Source organism: Vigna unguiculata, chromosome 7 (genome assembly GCF_004118075.2).
Source record: "Vigna unguiculata cultivar IT97K-499-35 chromosome 7, ASM411807v1, whole genome shotgun sequence".
NCBI lineage: Eukaryota > Viridiplantae > Streptophyta > Magnoliopsida > Fabales > Fabaceae > Vigna > Vigna unguiculata.
The window spans coordinates 5,252,999-5,277,659 of NC_040285.1; the positions used below are offsets into that span (position 1 = coordinate 5,252,999).

General features: G+C 30.1%; 4 protein-coding genes across 4 annotated transcripts; 2 read left to right on the forward strand and 2 right to left on the reverse strand.

Annotated features, from left to right (window-relative positions):
• The first annotated feature begins 583 nt into the window (after positions 1-583).
• Positions 584-1,623, forward strand: LOC114192244 (dirigent protein 16-like). The gene has a single exon (XM_028081903.1). The coding sequence runs from the start codon at positions 660-662 to the stop codon at positions 1,398-1,400; it is 741 nt and encodes a 246-aa protein (XP_027937704.1). The 5' UTR covers positions 584-659; the 3' UTR covers positions 1,401-1,623.
• Positions 1,624-3,418: 1,795 nt separating this feature from the next.
• Positions 3,419-4,434, forward strand: LOC114189878 (dirigent protein 16-like). The gene has a single exon (XM_028078598.1). It carries the CDS (start codon positions 3,463-3,465, stop codon positions 4,261-4,263), a length of 801 nt encoding a protein of 266 aa, XP_027934399.1. The 5' UTR covers positions 3,419-3,462; the 3' UTR covers positions 4,264-4,434.
• A 158-nt stretch (positions 4,435-4,592) lies between these two features.
• LOC114189877 (hydroxyethylthiazole kinase) lies at positions 4,593-10,130 on the reverse strand. Its single transcript, XM_028078597.1, has 2 exons — positions 9,582-10,130; positions 4,593-5,165 (listed from the first exon to the last, which is right to left on the reverse strand). Exons 1-2 carry the CDS (start codon positions 10,023-10,025, stop codon positions 4,773-4,775), a joined length of 837 nt encoding a protein of 278 aa, XP_027934398.1. The 5' UTR covers positions 10,026-10,130; the 3' UTR covers positions 4,593-4,772.
• Positions 10,131-10,551: 421 nt separating this feature from the next.
• Positions 10,552-14,011, reverse strand: LOC114190010. Its single transcript, XM_028078749.1, has 3 exons — positions 13,788-14,011; positions 12,251-12,639; positions 10,552-11,625 (listed from the first exon to the last, which is right to left on the reverse strand). Exons 1-3 carry the CDS (start codon positions 13,823-13,825, stop codon positions 10,751-10,753), a joined length of 1,302 nt encoding a protein of 433 aa, XP_027934550.1. The 5' UTR covers positions 13,826-14,011; the 3' UTR covers positions 10,552-10,750.
• Between the last annotated feature and the right edge of the window lie 10,650 nt (positions 14,012-24,661).

Genomic DNA, 24,661 nt, shown 5'->3' on the forward strand with positions numbered 1-24,661 from the left:
AAAAAAAAAATAGTACTAAAAAATAACCCAGTTTACTGGGAATGGAGTCATTTGAGTGAAGTTTAAATTTATCTGACGATTAAAGTTGCAGATCATATACATATATTGATGAAGGGCTTCAACTCGTATAATATATTGTGCATAAAAAAGTTTAAAATATTGTTTATGAATGGCCTATTACAACGTATAAATTAACCATCAACTCACAATTTTTAAAGCCTAAAACATTGAAGTTTCCGTGCGTAAAAGAAAACACTTACAAGAAGAAAAAAACTCCATAATTACTTTAGAATGAGTTTTTCTTTTCTAGGTTCATTAGGAAAGATAATATATAAATGTGTCAGAGTCTAACCCATTACGAAACATTGAGTTTACGAGTTTTTTTTTATACGATGTTTAACTTTGACATTTTTATTCAACGTAGAAAATCACTCAAAAGTGCAACCAAACTAAAATTGGTTCATCCAAATTTGCTAAGGCACAACTAATCTGTCATAGCATTAACAACTTCATTACCACCATTTCTCACAACTAATCCAACACAAACACACAATACATTGATTCCTTAGTACTATTTAAGACCAAGAGTTGAATTCCATTTCCCTCAATCCAAAATAACCGATCTATTCTCCTAAAACAAACAAATTAAGCACAAAAACATGTCTTTGGGATCATCCACAGCAGTTTTCTGTGTTGCAATGCTGTTTCCCTTTGCACTTATGGCTGTGCCAATAAGCATGGCAGGCACAGAACCTGTGATGGAGTTGTACATGCATGACATTCTTGGGGGCAGTAACCCTACAGCACGTCCTGTGACAGGGCTGCTAGGCAGCATATATGGTGGCCAAGTGCCCTTTGCCACCCCAGTAGGGTTCAAAACCCCACAGGGTGCAATTCCCATTCCCAATGCAAATGGTGCCATTCCCACAGTGAATGGAGTCACTGGCATTCCACTAGGCACTGGCTTGGCTGGCACTTTCTTTGCACCAAACAACAACAACAATAACCAAAACAATGCACAATTGGAACTAGGACCTGATGGATTAGGGCTTGGTTTTGGCACAGTAACTGTGATTGATGATGTGTTGACATCTCAACCTGAGTTGGGATCACAACTGGTTGGGAAGGCTCAAGGGGTGTATGTGGCTAGTTCAGCAGATGGGAGCAGACAGATGATGGCATTCACAGCAGTTTTTGAAGGAGGGGAGTATGGTGATAGCTTGAACTTTTATGGCTTGTATAAGATAGGAAGCACCATGTCAAGATTGTCTGTGATAGGAGGCACAGGGAAGTTCAAGAGTGCAAGAGGGTTTGCTGAACTGAGATCTCTTATCCCACCAGGACAAGTTTCCACTGATGGTGCTGAGACACTTCTCAGAATCACTGTTCATTTGAATTGAACTACTGAACTATGGTGATGTGATGTGGATGCATTTGTGATCAGTGTTGGTCTTGTGTTTTTGTCAATGTATTTGGTTGACTATGGATCATAGTATGATTGATTAATGGGATGACTTAATGATCAATATTAAATCTTATTTTGGAATGGCAAACAACTTGAAAGCTAGTGGCACAGGTCACCAGATTGTAACATTGAATGAAACCAAGGTGTATTATTTAAAATGAAAAAAAATTAATCAAGTTTTAATTAGGCTATGATATGATAATCAAAACTTTGTTTGCTTTGCATATGTTTAGTTCATATCATTTCCTTCTTATTATTTTAGTTAACTTCATATTCTTCATTGAGATGCACATCTTTGATGCATGAGACTTTTCCTTCTCCTTTTACTTTGAAGATGGGTTGAGATGTTGGCGTTCTTAAATTAAACCATGTAATATGATAGAAAAATTATAGAGTGTGAATAATAGTTTCTTCTTCTAGAAATGTATAGTTCGACCAATTTCCAAATGACATATATTTAAGTTTATAAACTTAAGGTAAAATAATTAATAACTTTCATAGAGATAAATGAATTAGGGAAGTTAAAAAATCTAAACTGAACTAAAAAAAAGAGAGTAGGCAATTGAACTAAACCAAACTAAATTATAAAAAAATTGAACTATTTTCTGTTGAAAAGTGAACTAAACTATTTTTTAGTTCACTTTTTTAAAATTAAACTTAAAAAAACAATTCAGTACATTATTTAGACTAATATAAGAATTACAAAAGTGTCTGCATGGTATATACTATCTGTTATTGTGATTTAATCCAATAATTATATTGTTCTATACCATAAAAATGACTATAGTTATTTTATTAATGGAGGGAAGATGTGGTGTAACTAGAATGCTATCTGAAATAGGTTTTGGTGGTCCTTACATAAGGAAAACTAACTCCATAGAAGTTGAAATTTTGAAGGAAACCAGTCAATGACGTCCTTTTGTTCCCTAAACCAACAATAAACATGATTAATTTACATGAAAATAATTCACCTTTTTTGTTTGAACCAAAAATCTAAGGAGTAGTTTTTATTGTTAATTGGTCAACAATCATTTAGGGGGAGTACACAGGTTAACTTCTATTGATTAGGATATAACGTGGCCAGTTCAGGGGAGGATGGTAGTGTTGGTATTTGAAGCTTGATTTCTGAATAAGCACTGCATCTTCATCTAAAGATGAACTCGCCTGCCTGATAACTAGACCTGTCAATTTGGTTCAGTCCACAGACTGGACCTTGACACATGTGGGTTGAGACCAAAAAAATCCACAAAACTAAAAAGTCTTCCATTGAAAAGGTCTATAGAATCAAAATGTCCACAAAAACTATGCGGGTCAAGAGTAGCTCATAAACTTTTTTTCCTAAACATATAAAAATATTAATTTTTTCAAATATATTATTGGAATTCTGATCCAGATCGATCCGTCTCGACTTTTTGTCTGGATCGCCCAGTCTTGGATCGATGGTTATTTTCTTACATTCAGAGGTACAGTGCTACTGGTATTTCTAACAGTTTTCGTTAGCAGGAAAAATCTCTGACTTTTCATGTTTCTAATTTGTTTTGGTCCTGAGATGATATAAGTTGGGCTTAAATATGTTTTTAATCTTTATACATAGAATTAGATTTTTTTTTTTTGTAACAGAAAGCTATCCTAATATTTTAATTTACATTAAAGTAATTAAAATATATGGTTTGTCATTTTTATGTTTAATTACTACAGGTTAACAGGGAGGTTTGTGACACAGCACATTCTTATTTTTCTTCCATGGAAACCCACACAATGAACCTCATAGCACAGGCACTTTCTTTCGTTACATCTAAACTATGCCATTGAACACAAATGTTGACTCATTTGGTTGAGTATAAGGCACAACTAATCTACTTCCCTGTTAAGCTCAACAACTTCATTATCACCTATGTCTCAACCACTCCAACACACTGTGTGTTCCCTCCTATATAACACTAAGCCATGCATTGTACTCCACATCCTCTCATAAAACTCATTACCATATAGAAGAAATGGCATCTACCTATGAAACACTTGGAAAAAAGATGGCTATGGGATCATTAACTGCAGCTTACCTTGGAATTTTGCTTGCCTGTGCAGATTTGGCCATAACTGTTGCAGCAGTTGACCCCATTGCAGCCACTGGGAAAGAACATGTTATTGAGCTATACATGCACGACATTCTGGGGGGCAGTAACCCAACAGCTCGACCAGTGACAGGGTTGCTGGGAAGCATATACAGTGGTCAGATACCCTTTGCAACGCCAGTAGGATTCAACACCCCTCAAGGTGCGATTCCCATCCCCAATGCCAACGGTGCTAACCCCACTGTCAATGGAGTTTTTGGTATTCCATTAGGAACTGGATTGGCTGGTACTTCATTTGCACCAAACTCAGGTAACAATAACAATAACAACCAAAACCTTGCCCAGCTGCAGTTAGGACCTGATGGACTGGGACTAGGGTTTGGTACAATTACTGTCATTGATGATATGCTAACCTCTCAACCTGAAGAGGGGTCCCAACTAGTTGGGAAGGCTCAAGGAGTATATGTGGCAAGTTCAGCTGATGGGACTAGACAGATGATGGCTTTTACAGCCCTGTTTGAAGGAGGGGAATATGGTGATAGCTTGAACTTTTATGGCCTGTATAAAATAGGAAGCACAATGTCAAGAATATCTGTGCTAGGGGGCACAGGGAAGTTCAAGAATGCAAGGGGTTTTGCAGAACTGAGAGCTCTTATCCCACCGGGACAGATTTCCACTGATGGTGCAGAAACGCTGCTGAGGATCACTATCTATTTGAAATACTAAAACTGGGTGCTGTTTGATCACTGATGACTGAGATTGGTCTTTTATATTGTCAGTTTGATACCGTTTGCAGAATGTATTTCAAATCTTAGTTGTGTTCCCAAGAAAAGATATGCTGATTTGCTTCTTTTTTTTTTTTTTTACAGAAAATGATACACTGTGGCGTTTTAAGTATTTCTGGTCGAGTTTTTATTTTTTAATACTAGTTGTAGCAATAAATGCCTCAAACTCAGTCAATGGCAGTTTACAAGTAAAACTTAAAAAATGAAGCAAATCAGTAATAAGCTATCACTGTGTTCTAAAGGCATTAGCTATTGTATGGTGTCAACATAAGCTGCAAAGAAAAAAAAGCAAAGCATGATGAAAGATAATCAAGAAAAATTCAGACAATGAAAGAGAGTTACTGCATATGAATCGTGAAATGGAAGAAAATGTCACTTATTAGTTCATATATGCATACACTAGTCTACCAATGCAAATGTTACCAATTGGCATGCAGGATCTTCATATTTTCAACACAGACTGGTGATATTAACATGAGAATGCAAGGCAGCTTCATCAAGTCCATAGAGTGCATCGATCAAGTGCATTCGCAACGATGCTGGACCTTTGGCCATCTTCATTCCTAGCTCAGCAGCAACGCCAAATACTGCTAATGCTGACACTGCCGCATCCAAAGCATGGGTTTTGTCAACAGCAACAAAGGCAGCAATCAGTGCAGTGACTGAACACCCAGTTGCTGTTACTTTCTGCATCATGGCCACCCCATTGTGAGCACCAACAACTCGATTTCCATCCGTCACAATGTCGGTGGCTCCTGACACTGCAACTATGGCACCACTTGTCCGAGCTAAGAGCTTTGCTGCTTCAACTGCAGTCGTTGACTCGTGAACACTGTCCACACCCTTGACAATGGAGCTATATTACATAGCGTAATAACAAATTTTCTCAGATTTAAGGGAGACAAAGATCAATCCCTTGACATCATTAACTATGTATTAACACCGGACAAAGCAAATTTACCCATACCTGAGTTGTAAAAATTCAACTACTATATTTTCTTTTTTATACCATCAGGGAACAGAAATAACCAATGGTGCCAATGTTTTTTGAGACCAAAATGATGTTTTATTCCCACAAAAAGGTTATTAGATAATCTATGAGATACAGCCTATTAGAAATGCTGCCTGCACTAGTAAATTATCTCGTTCAGTACCCTCGTGATCCAATTGTGGCTTCTAAACCCCAGAAATAATCACCGAGAAGAAACAATCACGCTCAAAACAAATCCCACGAACCCTTTCACCAGTTCCATTTTACATAAATCAAGTGGTTATTTAGACGATTTGAAAATAAAGAACAATTATAATACATAATATTTGTAAAAGAAAAGAGTAGAATATTATGTATATGCTTACTTTTGTATATTTTTTCTAAATAATGAAGGAGTTTAATATGTTTGTTAATTCAAATGACAAAATTTGGGCCAACAAAATTAGTCAATTTTTTTGTCTTTATAAATTCCAAAAATAAAATTGAAAATATAAAAATATAGTTTAGTTTTCATGTACTGTAGTGTAAAAATTAACCATATAAACCAATAACAAATTACATAAATTATAAAAAGCTACACACTATTTTTTTTTTTTATGAAAATTAGTTTATACTTCAATGAGGCAAAACCATTATCATTGACTACTTAAAATCCATGGAAACAATATTTTTTATCGGTTAAAAGTGTAAACATAGGACTCGTAAGCATAAAACAAGTTTACACTAATTAGAGAATCTTTAACAAAACCATGAATATCCTTTTAAGATTCGATATCTTAAATGTTTTCTAATTCGAGCAATTTATACAAAGAGTTTCTTAGAAATTGAGTTTTATATTTTCTATAGAATCAAAATTTTAATTTTTTTAAAATTGAAGTACAAGTAAAAATGTATGAACTACTTAATCTTCATGAAACAAACTTATATATCGATTACTCAAATATGATATATCATTCTGTGAGTGTCGATAACTCGTTAAGGTTCAATATATGATGATAAAAAGCGAGTTTCTTAAATGAATAACATTTTAATATTGAATAAGATAAAATATCGAACTGATCTATTAAAATATTTTTTTATTACAATTATTTCCATTAACAATTTTGTTCTTTTAAAATTAAAATGTTATGATAAATATACAAAATATGTTTAAATTAATTGACCAACCGACTCATAAGGGCTCAAAATAATGGTTTCAATTAAGTTAAAACATTTTTTTAGTTATTATTCAAATTAAGTTGACTCATTTGTACACTCGTGATAAGTCACATAAGTCACATACGTATTTAAGTCGTATCTCTTTTTTAAAAATAATTTGTCATTTTAAATTTAAAAATATTTCCTTGTCTCCAGATTTAAAAGAATTTTGAATTTTCTATTTTGAAAATAATTGACCGGTAGTTAAAAATTTGTAATTGTTTGAAATGTTTTTACTTGTTATTTTTTTCCTCGTTTTTCTCCCTTCCTTGTAATCAGTGTGGCTTGAGTGAGTATTACCACATTAACGTTGTTTCATTTAGGGGGTGGCAAGATGGTCGGCCGGTTTTGGTCCAACACGGACCGGTTCAGTTCGCATTTTTTTTTGTTTTAAATTTTTGTTTGTAAAATTTGTTTATGTATATAAATTTATTTAAATAATATAAAAATTTTATTTTTTTAAGGTATAATTACTCGTATAGTACCCAGTTTGGGGCTAATGTGTCAAATATGTATCCGGTTTTAAAAAAGTGTCAATTGCATCCTAACCTTTTGAAAAAGTGCTCAATTAGGTCTCTTTCAGACAGAGTTGACTAACGCCGTTAGTCAACTGTCACATGTCAGTATGTGATTTTTTTGATTTTTTTTTTAATTTTTTTAAAATTTTAAAATTTCTTATTAAAAATTTTTTGAAAAGAAAAATCTCACGTGTCAATTCTCTGTGTGTGACACGTGGCATTGTCAGTGTCACATGGCATTGCAATGTCAAGTGTCAGTATGACTATCAGATGTCATTATGTTGATTTCGATTTAGTCTTCATATATGTTTTTTTGTTTTAATTTAGTACCTACTTATGTTTTTTCTGATTTAATTTTCACATAATATTTTTAATAATTAAAATCCATTTTTTATAAAACTAAAAGTAATTAAGTATAAAAATTTTACAAAAATCAAGTATTTGATATTTATATTAAAATTTAGGGATAAAAGTTATTTTATTAACTCATTTTTAATAAAAAAAATTAGTATAACATTCATACCTATAGAAATTTTGGTTTAAAATTAGTAAAAGACAATATTGTTCTATTTTAGAAAAAAAATAAAAATTAACAAAACATGATACTTAATAAAAAAGTAATTAATAAAGTAATATGTTGTTTTTAATAAAATATATTAGTATAACATTTATACAAATAATAAATTTGGTCTGAAATTGAGAGAAACAATATAAATATTAGTACTTAATTTTGTAAAAATATTTATACTTAATTATTTTAAATTTTATAAAAAATGGATTACAAAAATATTTTAATTATTTAAAAAAATTGGGACAAAATTGAATCAGATACATATACTTTGGTACTAAATTGAAACAAAAAGACATATATGGAGACTAAATCGAAATCAACACAATGACATCTGATAGTGACACTGACACGTGGCTTTGCGATGTCATGTGGCACTGACAATGCCACACACATGGACTTGACACGTGACATTTTTATTTTTTTTCAAAAATTAAAAAAAACGGTTAAAAAATTTTAAAAAAATTTAAAAAAAAATCACAGACTAACGGCGTTAGTCAACTCCGTTTGAAAGGAACCTAATTGAAGCACTTTTTCAAAAGTTGGGATGCAATTTACACTTTTTTAAAATCGAGTACCTATTTGACACACTAACCCCAAACTGGATACTATAGGAGTAATTATACCTTTTTCTAATTATTTTTTATTTTTAAATATAAAAAAATTTTAGAAATGAAAATAATAATAATTTACTGTTATTTATTATTATAGGTTTAATTATGCCTTTGGTCCCCATTTTGGAGTCAAAATCTCAAAATGGTACTCAAATTTTTAAAAGTCTCAAGTTGGTCCCTTTTTTTGTTAAAACGTCTCACGTTTGTCCTTTTCGTTAAGTCAAGGTTGACGCCATTAAAGGAAGTGTCACGTGTCAGTTCCTCGATTTTTTGAATTTTTTTTTGAATTATTTTTAAAAAATCAAAAAATTGTCACGTGTCAAACTGTCATTGTGCCACGTGGCAGTGATAGAGTGATGTGGCAGTGACAGTGACACGTGTCAGTAAACGCTAGGTGTCATTTCCTTGGTCTCAATTTGGTCCATTTATTTTAATTTATCTCAATTTAGTCCCAATTTTTGTAAAAAATAGCAATTTTGTCCCTCTTCAAATTGAAACAAAAATTAATTTATATAAATGTTATACAAATATTTTTATTAAATTTGATATTTTTATTCAAATTAATATTTTATTATATATTTTTAACATAGCTAAGTTTATTTAAAATTATGTTTCAAATTCAACTTTACTTCAAATTGTTTCCAAATTTTAAATTTATATGTGTTTTATTGTTACATGAACTAGTTAATTTATAAATTTTTTTCTATTAACATTATTTTCTATTAACAACTTTTAAACTATTTTAAATAAAGTTCAATGTAAATCCATGCTTTAAAAAATTTGGTTAAAAGTAGTATAAATTTCTTATATAAACCATTTTAAATAAAGTTCAATGTAAAATATCAATTAAATGAATTTAATTTGGTTAACAATATTTACTTGAAATATCAATTTTGAAGAAAATGTTTGTGTACATTTATATAAAAATTAAATATGATTTCAATTTAAAAAGGGACAAAATTGCTAATTTTTACAAAAATTTTGGAGTAAATTGAGACAAATTAAAATAAAGGGACCAAATTGAGACTAAGGGAATGACACCTGACGTAATACTGATACGTGTCACTGTCACATCACTTTGTCACTGCCACATCACTTTGTCACTGCCACGTGGCATGATGACAGCTTGACACGTGACAATTTTTTGATTTTTTTTAAAAAATTCAAAAAATCGAGAAACTGACACGTAACATTCCCTCTAACAGCGTCGACCTTGACTTAAAGGATAAGACGTTTTAACAAAAAAGGGACCAACTTAAAATTTTTAAAAATTTGGGTACCATTTTAAGATTTTGACTCCAAAATGAGAACCAAAGGCATAATTAAACCATTATTATATTAAGAAATGAAATTGTTGTATTGATTGATTACCTTGGAAGCGCTAGAGTTGGGTTCCGCGGAATCGAGTGAGAGCGCGATGATCTCAGAGGCGTTTCCTCTGACGACGGTGGGCTTGAGACGGAGCAGTTCCCGGCAGGCTTCGAAGCGGAAGGCAGAGGCGTTGGCGGCGACGGGGTCCAGGACCCAGGGCGTGCGGTGCGTGTTGCAGATTTGGGCGGCGGTGGTCATGGCGGGAAGCCAGGAGGGGGAGAGAGTGCCGACGTTGACGTAGAGGGCGTGGACGCCGGGTGTGAAATCACGGAGCTCCTCGACGGCGTGGAGCATGGCGGGGGAGGCGCCGGCGGAAAGGAGCGTGTTGGCGACGATGTCCATGGAGACGAAGTTGGTGATGCATTGGATGAGAGGGGTTTGAGCACGAACCAGAGATAGAAGATGCCATGCCGTGGAACCCCACTGGGTTTGATTCGAGTCCATAGACAAAGATAGAGAAGGTGTGTGGAAGAATACAAGAAAACAGAGAAACAAAATGTGAATACCTAGTTTTTTCTTAAATCAACTAAAAGTACAAGACTCGTGATTGATAAAAAAAGAAAATAATAAATATTTAATTAAATCTTTTAACCCAGTGTTAATTAAAAAATTTCGTTCTGTAAGAGATATTATACTTTTGAATGATAAAAAATTAATAAAAAAGATATTTTAAGTATTAATATGTGAGATCAATTACAAAATTTAAAAATTAAAGTATACACACCCTCTTAACACCATGAAGAGTGTTTATCAAAAAATAACTTTTGCTTTACCTTTAGTTTCTTTCTACAATGTTTTCTACATTTTAGACAATTTTTTCATTAAAACTACTCTCTAACTATATATATATATATATATATATATATATATATATATATATATATATATATATATATATATATCATTGATCAAATATTAAATCTACATAAAAATAAAAATAAATGAAAAAGATATCATAAGGAAAGGCAAGTTAAAATAAAGGGGTCAGCAAAACAAGTGATTATGCAGTTTTAACTTAACTACAGAAGTTACCACATATCACAAAGCCTCCAACAGATGCAGACCCATTTAGTTAGAAACATACCTACATATATTACATATATCACTGCCATAGATAGTTACCATCCTAAAGAGTTCTGAACACAACCAGAAACTCCACAAGTGTTTGATTAAAATGTTAACCCTCTTAAAGTCACGAACTTTTCTTGTATCTCAGCTACACGTCGGACATTGCTGGCTTTCTTCAGATCCCATTTTGATTTCTGGGACATTCCAGACTGAATCTCATGAACAAGGGTTGAGATTGAGTTGGCAACGTTTGATAGCTCAGAAGTGATCTTATCTTTATCCTTCTGCATGGTTTCAAGGGCACCGGATATCCTGTTCCGTTTTGCTTGAAGTTGCTGAATTTCATCATCAATTTCTTTGATAGATAAAGCACTTATGTCCATTTCAGCTTCTGTCTCAGACAGTTTTTCTTTCAAATCGTTGTACTCGTTTTTGAGACTGGGAATTTTGAGTTTCTTTGCCTCTAGCTCAGCCATGGCTTTGTCTGCCTCTTCAATGCTCCCCATGGCCTCAAGGAAGGTTTCACCAGCCAAGGGAACTTGTTCCACCAATTTTAACTTAAACAGATGATCAACAGTGAGATTGGGATCTTCACGAATCTGCGATGCAAGTGTAGCAACTTCTGCAACATCATTGCTTTTGATCAATGAAGCGAAATCTAGAGCAAGAAGGGAAGAAAGCTTCTTCTTGCAAGACTCTATTGTTTCAATATCCAATGCAGTAGCATTAGTAGGGTGATCTGATGCTGCCGTTTCAATAACAGGTATATCAAGCATGTCCTCCAAGTTATCAAGATAAGCATCAAAATCTGCAACTTGTAGAGGTGTTACAAGGGAGCCGACAGGAACTAGGGCGGAGCTTTTCTTAGTCGGGCGACCCCTACTTTTAGCCGCACCGCCGCTTCTTTTAGCCGGGCCGCCGCTACTTTTTGTTTTCCGGTTCGACTTTCTTCGGGTGCCAGTATCATCATCTTGTACTGTCTCCGGTGAGTGTAAGGTTAGAAGGCCATATACATCACAATAAGAGAAACACATAAGATAGAGGGGCAACAAAAGTTGCAAAGGTACGAGTTAGAAGTCAAGTTACTACGTAGCAGATAAGAGGACAATGACTTATTTCATAAACTTCTGACCAAAAAATTCTTGCTTTGCTCCTTTCTAGCAAATAAGAAGCTCCCAAATCATCTCATCAATGTGAAAAACAACTGACCCACCAAACAATAAGAAAAAACATAGGAAATATACAAAACATGAGCCATCACTGGCCTCCTAGTACTCACCCTCACACAAGGAGAAGCGTGAAGGAAGAAAGAAGAAAGTCCACCAAGAAATAATAAAAGTCGTGAACCATTTTGGTGGGAGTAAGTAAATGTTGAACAATGTAGGGGCTCGTGATAATCATGGAGGAAAAGTATCAACTATGACTAAGTAAACTGAGACAAACAGAAGGGCTTTTTTATGCAGGAAAAAAATTGAAATACTTAAACTACAGCCAATAGAAACAATACCAAAATAAGAACAATTGAAAAAACCAGGAAAAGCTGAATGAGAAAATAACAGCGTAGGGTTGAAAAAGAAAATTGTGAAACTGTTTTGGCTAACCTTTTGTGGGGGTTTGAGCAGCTGAGGGAATCTGCCAGGTAAACAAAGCGAAGAATGCTTCAGGTTCCATGTTAGGAAAATTTGATTGAAGATATCTCTGGATAGCAGTCTTGCTTGAAAACTCTATCCTGCGAGAACCCTTCTGAAGAGATGGTGGAGGGATAAGGTATCTATCGGTAAAATATCCAACCTTGGAACTCCTTGCCGCCACTTTCCAGCCCCATACATCACCAGCATTAGGCCACCCTTCAGGTGCATATGGCAAACCTTGACCAGAAGAGTGAGGTGGCACAGGTTGAAGATCAGAGGTTTTATCCTTTGCCACATCCTTATAAGCATTGCTGCCAATTGCAGACTCATTCTTCAAGGATTCTTTTTCATCCTTAAAACTGCAATAACAAAACACAATGTCGACTGCTTAAGAGTCCATTGAAAGAGTGATTTACAAAATAACTCAATTGAAATAAGCACGACCCTTACAACAAGACTGTTTTTCAATGCCCAACATTCTTGTATAAAAGCACAAAAATTTTCAAACATGATGATAACCATTACGTCCACTATAAGACCTTCACTGAATCTTCACATAACACAGAACTTGACATGAACAACCCAATTCCGGTCAACAACTGAGAAATCAACAAATAATCAAGAACTATGAAGAAATGTGACTCAAGAGGTTTTGCTTGAATAAACTTCATAAGTTTGTGCACAAATTAGAGATCATCTTTTACTAAAATATGTCAATTAATTAACGTATACATAAACTAATTTAAAGAAACATGCTCATTTTTTTTTTCTTAATTATTTCGCCTAAAAATATTTATGAAACCAAACAAACTGTTAATTTGAGTAAGTATGAATTCAAAAGTATAAGAGTTTTTGAGAATTATGTTAGAAAAACAAAAACTATATTTTCAGTAAAGATCTCTTGACTTCTTCTAATTTGCATGCAGCTCCTTCGGGTCTCTTATATTAGTTTTTTTCTTTTCTTCCTAAAAGCTGATGTTAAGCTTTATAAAATGAATGTTTAACTTCCTTCGAAGGTTAAAAAAAAAAAAAAAAAAAACTTTTCATTCTTTTCCTTCTGGGCTTGTTTGGACAAGTTTACAGAAGTCCTCCCAACTCCCAAGAGAGAGAAATAAGAAATGAAATGAATTTCATGGGAAAGTTAAATTAAATCATGCAGAAGTTAAACAAAAAAAAACATATCACATCTAATGCATTTTTTTCTGATTTTCCCCTCCTATAATTCTTCTTCCAGAAGTTTAACAACTGTTTCTGGATCATAACACATATATTCAAACATAATATAAATAAAAAGCCATGCATGGCTTCTCTGATCATAGTCTATTCAACCAAGTTCATATTTCAAAACTGAACACATTCTTTAGCAGTAAGAGAAACCAGAGCAAGCAACCCAAAATGAAAAAGATGATCTTTTTCTAACAAGAGACTGAAATGAATGACAAATTAACAAGTGTGGGAGTACAAAAGAGAAACTAAGTAAAAGAGGAAACAAAGAGTGAAAAATAACCTAGTTGGAGTGACAGGTTCAGTGTCTGAGAGATCCATAGATGAAGGAGGAAAAAGGTCGCCAATTAATTGAGACAAATATGCGAAAATTGGAAATGTCAGAACTAAAAGAAATTGGAGGGCACACAGCGGAACAATGAAAGGAAAAAGTACCACAAAGGTTGCCGGAGACAGTGTTACTGAGTTTCAAGACTATGAGCCATTTGAGAATGAAAAAGAATGTTTCAGGAATCAATGTTATGTAGAGAAGGGATTAAGAGCATCTCGAGGATTTTTTAAATATTTTTAATTATATAACTAAATTACAAAATTAAAATAAAAGTACAAGAAATTATAAAAATATGATTTTTATTAGATTTTATTATTGTAATAAATTGATCAGAACATCTTAACATGTGTACCATCTGATATAGGAAGAAGAGGATATAGGAAGAAGTGGGTGTCATGATGAACAAATGTGACTCATTTATAAAAATGTCACTTCAATTTGAATCGTAGTTAAAAATTCTATAATCATATTTGATTAATCACTTATTGAATTAATGGATTAATTCATTTATAATTTATTTGTTATAATAATAAAATCAAAAGTGTTTCTTTGATCTTATCAGGTAAAAATTAAATATCAAAAGTATATAATTTGATAAATAAATAAATTAAATATTAAAATATTACATAACAACATTTAAATATTTAAAAATATTAAATTTTGTGAATTTATATAAAAATAATAATAAATAATTATAATAAATAAATAAATAATATAAAAAAGTTAATAGTGTTGTTATTATAATTTGTGGATCAACTTACCTTCAATCCAATTTAAACTCATTTAACTCATGAATTAAATGAACCGAATTTAGTTGGATTCATATTTAAAAAAAAATGAAATTTACTTCACTCATTACATGATGAAATCCATTTTTATGCTTTTAATAAAAAGATACCCAAAATGCTATAAATTAATTTATGCTCAACTCTTATCTTATTTTTGTTTTCTTGTGTAAACAAAATTATCTTATTTTTGTTTTTTATGTGTAATCAACATTATGCTCAAGACTTATCCCTCTATGTATCTATGTAGGGATGGCAACGGGGCGGGGCGGGGACGGGTTTCGCTATCCCATACTCATCCCCGCATAAAAAATTCATCCCCATCCCCATACCTAAACTCAACGGGTATCAAACTTTTTTCCCATCCCCATCCCCACCGGGTAACGGGTATAATCTCGTACCCATACCCGTACCCGTGTTCTAACTACTTCAATATTAATTTTTATAAAAGAAAAAAAAATTACGGTAAAGAAAACATAATATTATGAAATATTCAATATTAGGAGGATTTTCTTCGATGCCAAATACCTTAAAATAAATTATAATTGTTTACATTTTATATTAGAATACCAAATAAAATTTCATGTGAACCAAAACATTTGTTAAATTTGCAAACTACAACATTGATGAACTTAGTTGATAAAATTAAAAAATATTTCAAAAAAATATAAAAGGAAAACAAATATTTAAATTAAAATATATTTTAAATGTTTGTTTACTTCAATTTTTTAAATTCTAATGAATATCTTTTTTATACACTAATAAAAGTTATAATATATCACTTGATCAAAATGACACAAAGAATAAATAATAAACATAATAATAAAAGGAAAACAAATATTCAAATTAAAATATATTTTAAATGTTTGTTTACTTCAATTTTTTAAATTATAATGAATCTCTTTTTTATACACTAATAAAAGTTATAGTACATCACTTGATCAAAATGACACAAAGAACAAATAATAAACATAATAATAAAATTTTGACATAGATTTTGTATCTTTTGAACTTCAATATATGTTGGATAGTGACAAAAAAATATTCATAGCAATTACATTAAATTTTTATATTGTAGTAAATAAAAGTTATTTATACAATTAAAGTGGAAAAAATTACAGTATGATTAATAGTGAGTTATAAAATAACAAATAATTAGATAGAATATATCGAAATATTATTCTACATGATGAAAATAAACAATAAATAAAAATATTAAAAGACTAACAAATGTGTGTTTTAGAAATAATTTGAGAGACTATCGAAAGAAATCGCACAAAGGAAATCAAATGTATAATTAAGGTATGATAAAATGAAAAATACCTTACAGAACTAATTATTAAATTATGTTTGAAGTGGTTAAAATTAAATAGAAATATCATTAGTGACCAAAAAATTTGTCATTAAATTACATATAAATTAGTAATTAAATTAGTCACTAAATCAAGTACAGATTCGATCATTGAATCGGTCACTAATTTAGTCATTGATTCAGACAATAAATCAACTACTACCACCAATGACGAAAAATAGTGACTGATATGGGTTACTGACTAAATCAGTCACCATTTCATGTTTTTCTTGTAGTGAATTATCATATACTATTCCTAAATATCATTATATATATATATATATATATATATATATATATAATTTTAACCACTTCAAATAGAATTTAAAGTGAAAAAATTACATTATGATTAATAATGAGTTATAAAATAAAAAATAATTAGATAGAATATATCGAAATATTATTCTACATGATGAAAATAAAAAAAATAAATAAAAATATTAAAAAACTAACAAATGTGTGTTTTAGAAATAATTTGAGAGACTATCGAAAAAAATCACACAAAGGAAATCAAATGTATAACTAAGGTATGATAAGACGAAAAATATCTTAGAGAATTAAGAAAACTTTTCAAATATTAACATATAATTAATGGTTGAAAAATAACGAAAATTATTTTAATGAAACAAAAGAGTTCTTCAAATTAAACAAAAATTAATAATAATAATAAGTAAAGAATTTTTTTTATATTATCTTAAATTGAGAGTATAAACATTCTCATGTGAAAGAAAAATTTATAATAAATAAAAATATTAAAAAATAATATAAATATTCAAATGTGAGGCATAATTTTTTTTAATTAACATACATCATTTTAACATAATTACATAAAGGTTATGATAAGATAAAAAATATATTGGAGATGAGAATGAGTTTCATGACAAATGAAATAATTAAAAGAAATAAAAAATAGAAAAAAAAAATATATATATATATAGGGGTTACTTGATTAATTGTGAATATTTTAATAATTTAAACGAGAATGGAGATATGGCGGGGACGGGTATTATGGCGGGTATATGTACATCCCCATACCCATCCCCATACCCAACTGAAAAAGTTGGGGATTCCCCATACCCATACCCATACCCAGTCAATGCGGGGATTCCCCGTCAAAACGGGGACGGGTTCGGGCAATACCCACGGGGACGGGTTTATTTGCCATCTCTATATCTATGTAGTACTATTGATTTTCCCGCGAGAAAGATTTTATTGAATTAAGTATATTTTTAGTTTATGAATTTTTATTTAAAATTAAAATTTATTAATTTCTCAAAATTTGAAAATAAATAAATATAGTTTTTTAATCTAAAGACATTAACCAAATAGATTATATTAATTTATTTTTAAAAATTAAGATTACAATCTATCAAATGTTGAGACACAAACAAATTTCAAATTTAATAAAAATTAAAAATATATTTAATTTTTTCATTATTTTTTATTATTATTATTTAGAATGAGTATGGTAAATTCAACATAATATATAAATATGGGTATAAAAAACATTAATACTATTTCCAGGTCTAGTGGGTGAATTTTTATAATCTAAGATATATTATTTTTTATTTTTAGTTTGTTTAAAAAAATAATTACAATTATAATATACAAAATTTATTATTATAATTCTATAAAAAATATCACTTTTAGTTATTAAAAATCATTTAAATTATTTGAATTTTCTTTTCTTTTCCTTTCTGAAAATAAATTGATAGAGTTTACAATTTTTTTCTTCAAATACTATGGAAAATAAATATTAATAAGTAAATTGTCAAAAACTGTTATTTATATATTCAGAAGACTTTTAATATAATAGATTTTGTAAAATTAAAGGTTTATCAAAGTACATAATTTATGTGTATAATAAAAAAGATAATTGAAATTTTGTTTTATACTAGTTAATTTCAATTTTTAGGGTTTTTTAAATATATATTTTTTATTCATCTTATTTATATACTGAATATATTAATATACTTATATATTTTAAATTTAGAAAAAAGTAATATATTTTTTAAGAAATTAAGATTACTTCTTTGTTAATTTGTTTACACAAATTAAAAAAAAAAATCTCGATGTTTATATCTAAATAGTTTATTTCAATTTGGTTTGTCTTGGGTTGATTATGGTTTAATTTGGTTTCGGTTGATTTTGAAGTACCAAACTGTAAATTAAATTAAACTGTTCAGTTTTGAAAAACGATATGTTAGCAATAAAAGATTTTGAGTTTTAAGCATTTCGGTTTTTTAAATGGTTCTATTCTGAACACCCCAAGCTATTATTTCATATCAGTTTGTAAGGGTTACTTTGATAAAGATTGCGTTTCAACTAATTTGTGGTTGAGGTGTTAATGTAGAGGTTGAATGAAGTAATTTAAAAAGATATTTTATTTGTTTGAAGAATTTAATTTTTTTTACGATAAAATAGTTTATTTTGAGAAATAATTAGGAAGAAATTAAAATTCAAAAAATTTTAAAAATATTGCAAGTGAATAAAATAGAAGAAACTCAATTCTTATAAAAAAAATAAGAAATTTGAATTTATCATATTTTTAAACTTTCTCATTCCACTCAGGAAAATTAAGTCGAGTTGACTAAAATTAAAGAGTTGGTATAGTCGACTTAAGCAGAAGGCTCAATTGAGTCTACTTATATTGAAGGTCGAGTTGAGTCGGATCGTAGAACGAATCAGGTCGATTGCCAAGACAAGTGGTCAAAACCGAAGTTCGAGTTAAGTAGGCCAAGATTGAAGGTCTTGCCTAGGGATGACAAAAAAAATTGTATCGTGGATAAAATATGTAACAAATACTAAATGGATATTTACGACTAATGAGTACGGATATTTAATTACTCGTTTACTAATGGAGCGGGTAGAGGTACTATGGTATTCAACCCATGGATATCTACTACTCGCTCATAAGTTTTTCTTTTAGGAAATGATTATTAGTAAGTTTTTTTTTATATATATATATATAATATATTCGTGAATATTCAAGGATACCTATGAATATTTTTTTTCATGGATATTCAACGAGTAATGAGATGCGTAACAGAGTGAGTTTATTACATCCCCAGTATTAGCATGTTGGCCCAAACTGTAGGTCTCGTCGAGTCGATCAGGTCGAAGGTCAAAATGAGTCGGCCTGAAAAAGTCGATGCGAGTCATCCGGCTAAAAGTTGTGTTGGAAAAAATTCCAAGAACCGTTTTATTAATAGAGAATAAAATAAACACATAGACAACTCTCTTATGCCTTTGACCCCAAGTACCCACACTCTGCAAAGCAATAATTTAACTCAAACCTCATAACACTCTTATTACAAGAGTATAAGAAATAAGAATAAGAAGAGTCAAATACAAGCTTGAAGTGTCTTTTACTCAGGGCAAAGAACATCTTAGACTTATAGCCCATTATATAGTCACTAACACTCACTCCATTGATTATCCTAGGTGATGTGAGACATAGAACTGAAGCACAATTCATCTCGGAATGAATGTTTAGTTAATTCGACTTGGAGTGAAGGTCAAAATGATTTAACCTAGATCGAAGGTTGAACTAATTCGACTTAGATTAAATATCAAGTTGATTCAACCAAGGTCAAGCTGATTCAACCTTATCCATATAGTTTAAGCTAATGATTCTCACTAGAAAAATCAAAGATAAAAAACTCAACTCCAAATTATCATAACTTTAGGTAGCTACACATAGTTTCATAAGAAACACATTTTTCATTTCTCTTTCACTTTTAGTATTTATGTAAATGTGAAAACATAAGTGGCTAAGCTTCCCAAAATAATATGTATTTCCTCAATAAAAAAATGTTTAAATTAAATATGTGTATTGTTGAATTAACTACATAATTAAATTATTTGATGGAGGGAGAGCGGATGAAACGAAAAATATCAGTAAAATCTATATGTGTATCATATCATTATTATATTGTTTATAATTCTTTATAAGGTTTGGTGGGCATTTTTTTTCTTCCACATATTAATTTATTTAGTTATTTAATTATTTTATTTTAACTTGAGAATTTCTGATTTAATTTGAACTTTTTTATTAGATCTTAGAACCTTTTGTTTATGTGAGGTAATTTTGGAAATGCAATGGTTGAATTTCGTCTTGATCTTAAGATTGAGAAGATGTTTAAAAGTAAAAATACTCCAAAAAAAGACAAACAGATAGCATGCAGGCCACGCCAACCACACCTGAATCTGACGGTAGATAATCCAGGACTGACCATATCATCAACTCATAAACCGTGAACTATTCCGAATAATTAAATTTAGAGTAAAATATGTTTTTTATTTCTTAATTTTCAATTAATTTTAAAATTAGTTTATTTTAAAATTTTAGATTAATTTAGTCTTTCATCTTTCAAAAGATGTGGATTTAATCATTTTAATCAAATTTTGTTAAGTTTATTTGACATTTCAAGCGTGTTTGATAATAATATTTGACTTAACATTAAAACAAAAATGTGTCAAACAATATAAACAACTTAAATGCAATCCTGAAACGTGTATAAAACATCAAATAAACCTAACAAAAAGTTTATTAAAAAGACTAAATTCACGTATTTTAAAAGATGAATGATTAAATTAGTTCAAAATTTCGAAATTGACTAATTTTAAAATTAACTGAAAGTTAAGGGAATAAAAGAAACTGAAGAACTAACTTCACATTTTTGAACGAAATTAAAAATCAAAAAAATAATTTCAAAATATTTATATAAACCGCTAAAAATATAGTATTTACTTTTTTCAAGATAAAAAAAGTAATAAGATTATAATTATTGTTATCATTAAAATTATAAAATAAATACAAATAATTTTTATAATTTTACTATAATTAATTTTCATTTATGATGGTTAAGTTTTAAATAATAACAGTCAAATAAAAAAAATGGTTAAATTAAATCATTGATAACTTAAAAGATAATGTTAATAAAATAATTAGTTTTATTTTTTTAAAATATTAAAAAGGTAAAATTGAGAACGTGAAAAACAAGAAAAAGAATAGAAATATATTAAATATATATTTGAAAAAAAATTAAAATATCAAATATATTAAAAATATTAATTTTAAAATATATATTTTAAATTATATATTAATTAAATTATGTAGGTATGAAAATTTTGGAACCATGACCTCCCTATGTTTCTTCAAATGTTGGTCAATTGACCATAATTATAGGATTTGTTATAATTATTTTTATGTTCTTTTGTTTTTAAATTTTATCATTAAATTAAAATTTGTTTCTTTCTCAAATTTGTAATTTAGTTTGATCTTTAAATTTTAAAATAAATAGACATAGTTTTTTTAATCCAAATCATACATTTTTTAAATTTAACATGTAAAATAAATTTAATTTTATTGAATTAAAAAATTATATCTATTATTTTTAAAATTTGAAGATGATAATATATCAAAATTGAAAACATAAAGAAATTTAAATTTTACATCAAAGTTTAAAAAGCATAAATATATTTAATCATTTAAATAATAATTAATTTAAAATGCATTTAATTTACATTATAAAAAAAAAAACTCTTTCACCGTAATACATTCTAAGAAAAGAAAGACTCAACCAGTAAGAATAAAAAGAAAAATGAAATGAATATTTTGAACTACTCCAACCTAATTTCAAAGTTTGACATATACATGACATGAGGATACAATAAACACCATTGTTAGATACCAAATCACACATATGATATCATCCTAATTTTAATTTCAATAGTAATTTAAGGAATAAAATATCCTAATTTTGCTACTAAATAGTCAATAGAATTAAGAGAGTATGTTCAGAATAATTTCGAGAACAAAGAAACATACTTTTATGACATGTTATTATTTTCCATCAATTTTATCCACTTCTGATTGATTTTTAATTATATTTTTTATCACTTTTAACTTATTATGAAAATAATAAAAGAAGGTTTTCTATTTTTTTTAACATTTTACATTTTTATGCATTAATTAAACAAGTATTGAACTTTCATTAACTGTTAATCTGTTATCACCATTTAAATGAAATTATTCGATCAATTTTTTTTTAAATACAATTTTTTCACATTCTTTTTTTTCAAAATTAAAATGCAAAGAACATGATATTGGAAAACATACATAATACAAATATAAATAATCTTGTCCTTTCTCAGTTCTCAAGTAAATACATAGTTAAACTACAAATATTCATAATTGAATCCTGTCCTCACAACTTTAAAAACATATCTCTAAAGAGAGAGAAAATTTGTAATAAATTGTTATCTTTGTGCAATTTGAAAATTACCAATGTATTAATATCAATCTTTGTTAAATCTAATAATATACAATAGGGTTATAGTAATCGGTGGTCTAAATGCACAGTTTAAGACGCAGTTAATTTTGTAAAAATTTATAGATAACTGTAATGTTAATGAATCATAACTTTAGTAATTATGAGTATACTTTTATTTTATTTAAATGATAAAAATATCCATGAGTATTATTTATTTTATAATTAATAATTTATTTAATACAAAAAAATAGTAATTAAATAATAAGATAACTGTAAATTAAAATATATTTGAACACAGAAAATTAAATTAACAGAAAAATAAAATATCATTTGTTTTTCAATAAAGAAATAATTAACATAATATTATATATTAAAAAAAAACTATTTTATGTTCTCTGTTAATTTTTGTGTGTTTATTTATATTTTAATTTTTAATAATATCATAATATAGTTATTGTATTATTTAATTATTTTTTATTTTTTTATCAACTAAATTATCAATTATAAAATACATAACTCTCATGAAAAATTTTGTTTTTTAAAGTACATTAATAATTATTAAAATTATGATTTATTTATTGTGAGACCCTAGAAAATGGTGTTTTAAAAGTGATAGTGGTTTAAAAATAGTGAGACTCGATTATTTTAATATTAAAAGGTTTTAGTATAAATAAAATTGTTATAAACGAGTTTCATTATTTTAAAACACACCATCTCTCTAGAAACCACTTTTCTAGAGTTCTCTGACTTCTCTCTAGAGGTTCTGTTAATCTGGTCGTCTGATTGAAGAACCGAGACCATAGGATTGATCCTCTCGGTGAGCTCTTCAAATTGGACCGATCAGTTTCTCCGTTCGCGTAAGTTGAGTTTCCGCTCTTTTTTAGTCTTTGTTTGTTTTCTGTTGCATGCAAGCCCTCTTCCGCTTGCATGCGACGTTTTAATCATCAGTATGAGTCTCTGCTGATCAGTGATCATAACGGTATGTCCTGATCGTTCTTGTGATGTTTCTATGTGTAGATAGAGCATCCTGTGGAGTTAGAGGTGTTGACGTTTTTAAGGCGTTGACGTTTGTAAAGCTGTCTAAACAGGATAACAGGTAAGGGAAGCTAATTCTGTAACTCATTTGATGTAGATTGTATTCGTGAGTGTTTTAATTGCATGATTGTTTGTGTAATTGATGATTGAAACTGTTGGTGTGTGAAATTGAGTGGTAGATGCCTTTGAGCGAGTTTGCATGTACATAACAGGGAGGATTTCTGGTAGTTTCGCTTAGGCGAGTCGATCTCGCCTGAGCGAAAATACCAGAAGCTCACCCCTGTTAATTGTACGAAATCTCGCCTAGGCGAGCTGGGGTCGCCTGAGCGAGATGACATCTCGCCTAGGCGAGCCAGTCTAGCCTGAGCGAGAGTTCGCCCAGGATTTGTAATTCGCCACTGTATGATGTCTCGCCCAGGCGAGATCAACTCGCCTAAGCGAGATTGACTCTCTAGCCTAGGCGAGACCATCTAGCCTAAGCGAAATTTCCTGCAGAATATTGGTTTTTCCCCTGTTTTGATTCCTTGATGTTTGATTGGTTGCCTTAAGATAATGCTGGTTGATAATGCCTGTGATCCCTATGCATGTTGGACTGTATGAAGGAATTGAGTATGAACTTGAATGTGAATGGAAGTATGTTAGAGTTAGGATTTCAAGGGAAATTCTAAGAGGAATGTTTTAGTGTATGTAAGGACATAAGGACTCAGTTTTGGTTGGCATCCTGACGCTCCTAGTAACCATTAAGACTCATGTAGAGTATGATGGAATTATGTCGTGAGGAGTAGCAGGAGGTCCTCGTCGTTGGACTTGATCCAGTCTAGACGTGGAGGGGACTTACCCTGGGAACGGTCGGGTGAATACTCCATGTGTCCAGACTCTGCAGAGTTTGGGAACCATCGCAGGTGCAGGCCACCAAGAGATCCGATGTCGCTTACATAATCCGGATATCGAGTCTAGAGTAATATATCTGCATTGTGTTTGGGGTGGTTTATGTGATTCTGGTGAAAATGAGAAAGATTGCATGATTCCTTAATCAGATTAGCTTACCCTTGCTTTTTGTGTTCCTGTCTTGTGTTGTATGTTTCCTTTTGCGATGATCACCTATTCGGTGGGAGCAGATGTGGTTGCAGTATCAAAGGCACTTCTGGAGGATGAAGAGCCATCGTGTTAGTGATGAAGAGGAGGTTTCCAGTGGGAGCTTTAGCAGTGGTCAGTAGTACAGAGTTTATTAGTTTAGTTTAAGTGTATGAGTGATATATTTTTATAGTCATACCTTTTGTAAGATTGTATTAATATATTGGGTACACTGGATTATCTGTTTTGGAGCTATGATGAAACTCCCTATTTTTATTAGTTTTAAGCTGCTGAAATTGGGAT